General features: G+C 38.4%; 1 protein-coding gene across 1 annotated transcript in view; it reads left to right on the top strand.

Annotated features, from left to right (window-relative positions):
- The window catches only part of TMEM43 (transmembrane protein 43), a 30571-nt gene that overhangs the window by 19293 nt on the left and 5349 nt on the right, over positions 1-5929 (top strand). The window contains exons 9-11 of the mRNA XM_042451896.1: positions 1873-1947; positions 2060-2161; positions 4189-4306. Coding sequence (XP_042307830.1) covers positions 1873-1947; positions 2060-2161; positions 4189-4306 — 295 coding nt within the window. The remainder of the gene's footprint in view (positions 1-1872; positions 1948-2059; positions 2162-4188; positions 4307-5929) is intronic.

Here is a 5929-nt window from a genome sequence, read left to right as displayed (position 1 = left end):
CCACGACGCCCAGAAGTAAGAAAAGAGTTATTTGTTATATTTATGTCAATACAATTTACAATTTATTGAGTAGCCCAAGGGCCGTTTCAAAATACTAGTAACAATAAAAAGCAGTATCACACAGCTATATATAAAATGTAAATACAGTGCACTAGGTGCAATAAACCTCCATACAATATAAATACATATGCATAACCTAAGCGTGCACCAGAACCAGAACATGCACTACTTGTCTACAGCTTATGTATATCTAAAAGATATACAATATGTGCTAAAGGATATACTAGTAAACAGATAAAATAAAATAGTTAACAATTAAACAATAGTATGTAAGATAGTTACCATAGGGAATAAAACAGAATTAAAATTGGAATTGAAATGGGAGGCAAAAGTCACATAAAATATCCGTCGACATACATCAAATCTGTTCGTCCCCCTTACAATTAACACCAATCATTCCAACATATCTAGATCTCAACAGCGATGCTTTATGAAGGAACCGAGCTGTAGCAATAGAGATTTTTGAATCTTGTCCACTCATAAAGTATGATGTTCTGATGTGGATCTCCCAGTATATTGTTCGTTTAATATAGGGATGCAGATATTGATCCCTTTCTGCTTGGTACAAATTACAACTAAACAAAATGTGTGCTAGATCCTCAATTTCATGATCCCCACAAATACAAATTCGTTCGTTATAAGGGATACCCTGGAATCTTCCATGTCTTACCATGGTATCAAGTTGGTCGAATCTTGCTCGGGTAAATGCCTCTCTGAGATGTTTAGGGATCTGTATTTTTAGATAAGATGGCATTTGAAAGGACCGTTTGTATTGGCTCAACCATTTTAAATTGCCTACCCTACTGAGTGTGGCTATGTCTTCTTGAGCCGCAATGTCCAAAATTCTCTGTTTTGCACCCTTTCTTGCTTGATCATTCATAGTACAAGCTACAGGGAGGCCACAGCTCTTTATAAAGTTTAACAGTTGCCAGGACCATGTAGATTGCAATTGAGAGTGCAACTGTTCTAATAAGCATAGTCTAGGAAGTCTGTTTGGCTCCATTTCATTAATTTTACACCAGTAATTGAGCACTGTGATTTTAGCTTGAGAGCAGATAGAATAAATTTGGGTTATATTTATGTCCCCTGCTTTCTTCCACTGAGCTCAAAGCAGAGGACATGTTTTTTTTCCTCCTCTCCTCTTAGCACGTGAGGTATGTCAGGTTGAAGAAGAATGTCAGGTCCACCATCACTCAGTGAGGTTCTTGTTGTTGTTGTGGTCTCCCAAGTCATTTCTGACATGGTTACCCTAAGGTGAACCTATCATGGGGTTTTATTGGCAAGATTTCTTTAGAGGGGATTTGCCTTTGCCTTTGAGGCTAAGGGAGTGTGACTTGCTGAAATTCACCCAGTGTGTTTCCATGGCTGAGAAGGGATTTGAATTCTGGTCTCCAGAGTCATAGTCCAACACTCACATCACTGCACCATGCTGGCTCCCTTGAATTTCATGATTCAGCAAGAACTTGAAATTCTCAAGCTCCAGGAGAAGAACAATGAATTTTAAAAATGCAGAAACCTGTTTTCTCTCTCCTACTACCAACAGCTGCTGTTTATATCAAATTATTATATTGATCTATCTTACACTCTTGCTACTTAGCTACATAATACAGCTTGCAGCAGATGTAATAACTCACTGTTTGTAGGAACTGCAGTGTGCTGAGATCAGAGTCTGTGACTTGCATGAACTAGAATGCCTCTCAGGAATTAAATTTGTAATATATTATTAGCATGAATGTAAAGAATGTTGAAAATCTACATTTAAAATCTCTTTTGGAAAGCCTCTGTTACCAACAGCTTTACTGTCACTTTCAGGTGGGAGACCTTCGGGTTTCATTCTTCTATGCAGGTTTGAGTGGAGGCTCATCCCACCTTGGTCCAGCAGATGTGGTAAATATTTTGACTCCTCCCCATGTAAAGAAATCCCCTCTCTCAATGTAACATTCAAAAGGATTTTTTTTTAAAAAAAAACTCTTTATTTTTTCACTCTGCAATTCTTTAGGTGACAGTAGTAGCTCGTCAGCAAGGGGACCAGTTGGTTTCATACCGGACTAAATCGGGGGATATCTTGCACATTCTCTATCCTGATGAACTCTCTCCTGAGGTAAGAGTTAATCATCAGTACAGAGGAGGACGGTGGAAATAGTCTGGGGCTTCCCCGCCCCAACTGCAAATAAGATATCTAGTATGGTATGAAAGTAAGATAAGTAAGATATGATGAAAAGTATAATTTAGTTTCCTCTCCAGTAATCCCAAAATATCTCTCTTCAAGGGAGGACACTTGCCCCTTAACAACTAGGATGGGCAACCTCTAAAAGTTGTAAAGGATCAAGGCAGCCTGTCCTCTGCTGTGTTCTTGCTGTGAGTTTGCCAGAACTGTGCCAAATTCAGGTGGCACCTCAGTGGCAAAACTCTGAAATGTCCTTCTGGGAATGAAGGGGACTTTTGTTCCCTTGTAACTCAAGGAGAAATTAAATGACCTGGCCTGGTGAATCAAGGATCCACTTTTAGGAAAAGAAATGTATTTCTGTCTGTCCACCCTGACAGACTATGGTCCTGCTTTAAAAGGAAGTGTATGAACCTCATGTCCCTTGTTTTCAAAGAAATAAAAAAGGGAAGAGTAATATTGCAGTGCTACTCAGTTAGGTGGTCTAGCAAAACATTTGGATACAGTCTTCCAAGGGTTGCAGAAATACCCCCCCCTCACACACACACACACACACACACACACACACATACACACAACCTATCTATGGCTGCTGCTTGATTTTCAGCATTTTATTCTTCTGAACTGAAATTAGAATTGATGTCCTCCTCACTTCATAGGAATAACATGCTATGAGCACTATGTCCAGTGAAATGCCTCCTTCTCTGGATACCTTTAAAAAAAGTCTGGACAGCTAGCTGCTGGAGATCCTTTAGCTTGAGATCATGCACTGAGCAGAGGATTGGATTTAATGGCCCATGAGGCCATGGTTTTGTGAAGGTGTTGGAAAAACAGTTTGATAGTTCATGTTTAAAAAAAATGCTAAGCTTTATTAATTCGTCAGAATTGTATTTTAGAACAATTTTTTTTTAAGAATCCTGTGATTATATACTGTCAAAAGTGGAGTATTCCTATTAGAAATGAATAAATCTTTTCAAAAAAGTTTTATTTCACAGAAATAACAAGGTGTATCTTTAGCAGATGCAATAACACTGATATCTCTGTGTAGCTAGCAGTAGCCAGATGACAATATACTTTATGTGAGTGAACAGCATGATTGCATACAAAGATGATTTCACACTTTGCTTCCAAAGCCCATTGACATAGCATAGCAATGTAGATCAGTTTGAGGTAGAGGAATGGTGTTTTATGATACAGTATGTCATAAAATCTGAAGATCAAATATGGCTGTATTTTTCCAACCTTTCACAATTTTGGTGGGCTTCAACCTACTTTGAATTTTATAAGAAGTATTAAAAAACTGTGTGTGTTTGTTTATGTATAGATAATAAGGTTGTATTCAGACATACTAAGCTGTGACTTAATGCTCTGTGAATGAGCATCAGTCTTCTGCACTTTGTCTTTTCTTCGGAAGATCTGTAAGGAGTAGATGAAACAGCAGCCTCTTCTGTCAGTTCATCTCAGCTTCTTCTTATGTCCAAAGTGAGATAAAGTTTGGTTAATTTAGCTATGGCTTGTCTAGGAAACTTTAAACAATTGCTTATCATTTAAGCTTGTTGCTATTTATTGCTGAAGGGCCTATAAGGAAGCACAATGAATAAGGACTGAAAACACACACACACACACACACACACACACACTTTTCTTCTCCCCATCTCCCACTCAAATGAAAGTAGAGTGAGACTTTGGTATCCACAGGAGAACCATTCTAGACCACCACCCCCACCCCCGCAGATACCAAAAACCATGAGACCTAAAGTCCTGTTGTCCCTAATGACACCACAGCTTAAATCCATGGATGGCAAGCCCTTGAATAACAAGGCCCCATTGTATTGGCTTATTAAAAAGAATTTCAGAACACTGTCATGTAGTCAGAAGCATACAAAGAAGGGAAAATATTGGATACTGATAGGATAGTTAGGTATGTGTTTGGATTTGCTGATTAAACACTGAACACATTTCAGGAAGTGTTCCAGAAAGAACATGAGAGTAACAACATGAAGACCTGGGGTCTACGTGCAGCTGGATGGATGGCTATGTTTGTTGGCATCAGCCTTATGACCAGGATTTTTTACACTCTGGGTAAGTTTGCTGATGGCAACTTGGCTTGATTTATAAATAGGGCTTTAAACAAAATCTTAACTCCAAGTGATATAGGTACTAGAGAGTGATGCATTTTAAACTGTTATTCTAAAGATGGTTAGCTTCTATCTCTATAATTATTGTAAATTCTGGTATAATACAACCTAATGTTCCCATTCACATTCTTTCCATAACCCTTTCTGTTGATAGTTCAGGGGGAAGATCTAAGGAAGATTTTTCATTGAACTGGACACTCTTACTTTAGATGCATAACAAAATCCAAAAACAGTGATAAAGTTATTGGACCAACTCAGAAGCATAAAATACGTAAGCCTTCAAAGCTTCACTGGCTTCTTCATCAGGGTGTGTGTGTGTGTTGTGTGTCTTTAAGTCATTTCTGACTTCTGTCAACTCTAAGACAATCTTGGGGTTTTCTAGGCAAGATTTGTTCAGAGGAGGTTTGTCATTGCCTTCCCCTGAGGCTGAAAGCATGTGATTTCATGGCCAAGTGGAGAACTGAACCCTGGTCTCCAGCATCATAGTTCAACACTGAAACCACTATGTCGTGCTGGCTGTAAAGATGTTAAAAATCATACTGGAGAAAAAAGCAGATAATGTTAGAGAATTTTTCTCCTGTACGATATTTAACCTCTTTGCCTGATGAAGAAGCCAGTAAAGTTTTAAAAGCTTGTGTAGTGTATTTTATGCTTTGGAATTGGCACAATAAAGGTATCACTACTTGTGGATTTTGTTGTATTTTGTTGCAGAGCTAATCAAGGATCTTTGCTTAAACTCTTACAAAGGGAATGGAAGCCATGATACACACAGTACATTATGTTTATTTTTGCATTTTGTAATCTTGTTTTTTTTCTGCAGAATCTTTTTTGAAGCCCTACCTCAAAGCACTTGCTTTAGAAAAAAAGGTAGAGTGTGGACCTCCAGATTCTGTTGGACCTCAGTGCTCAGAATTCCTTGTCCTTGGCTTTGCTGGTTAAGCCTGTTGGGAGTTGCAGTCTCAGCAAAATCTGGAGTCCAGAGTGGCCTATATCTGGCTTAGTTTCTTCCAACGGTTCTCATCCTTTTTGTTTTTTCATGTGGTTCAATAAGTTTTATCAGCTATGTTTCCAGAATTAATGGAATTCTTTTTTACATTTGTATTCCAGCTTTTCCTCTGAGGTAGGGAAAGAAAATATGTGGTCTTCCAGATCTTGTTAGATTCCTCCTCCTATCATCCCTTGCCAGTTCAGCTCATAGTGAGGAATAATGAAAGCTGGAGTCCAACACTCTCTGGAATACTACCTATTCCCTATCCACACTCTGAGTTCAGATAAAAGTGTTTTAAAACTTTCCTTCACAGCAAGAACAACTCTGTGAGGTAGGATCAGCAAAGAAATGATGACTATCATAACTTTGGTGAACTTCCTGTTCAAGCAAAAACTTGAACTTTGGTCTCTATGGTCTGATTTCAGCATTCTTAAGACTTATGGTTTTTCAGTACTCCAGTTTGTCTAAGAAAGGAGTAGATGAAAGCAATCATAACTTTGGTGAACTTCCTGTTCAGCAAAACTTGAAATTGGTCTCTAGGTTCTGAGTCACATGCTAGACTTATGGTTGTTCAGACCT

Source organism: Sceloporus undulatus, chromosome 2 (genome assembly GCF_019175285.1).
Source record: "Sceloporus undulatus isolate JIND9_A2432 ecotype Alabama chromosome 2, SceUnd_v1.1, whole genome shotgun sequence".
Lineage (NCBI taxonomy): Eukaryota > Metazoa > Chordata > Lepidosauria > Squamata > Phrynosomatidae > Sceloporus > Sceloporus undulatus.
Note: the sequence above shows the minus strand (reverse complement) of the source record. Positions and strands in the feature narration are given on the sequence as shown.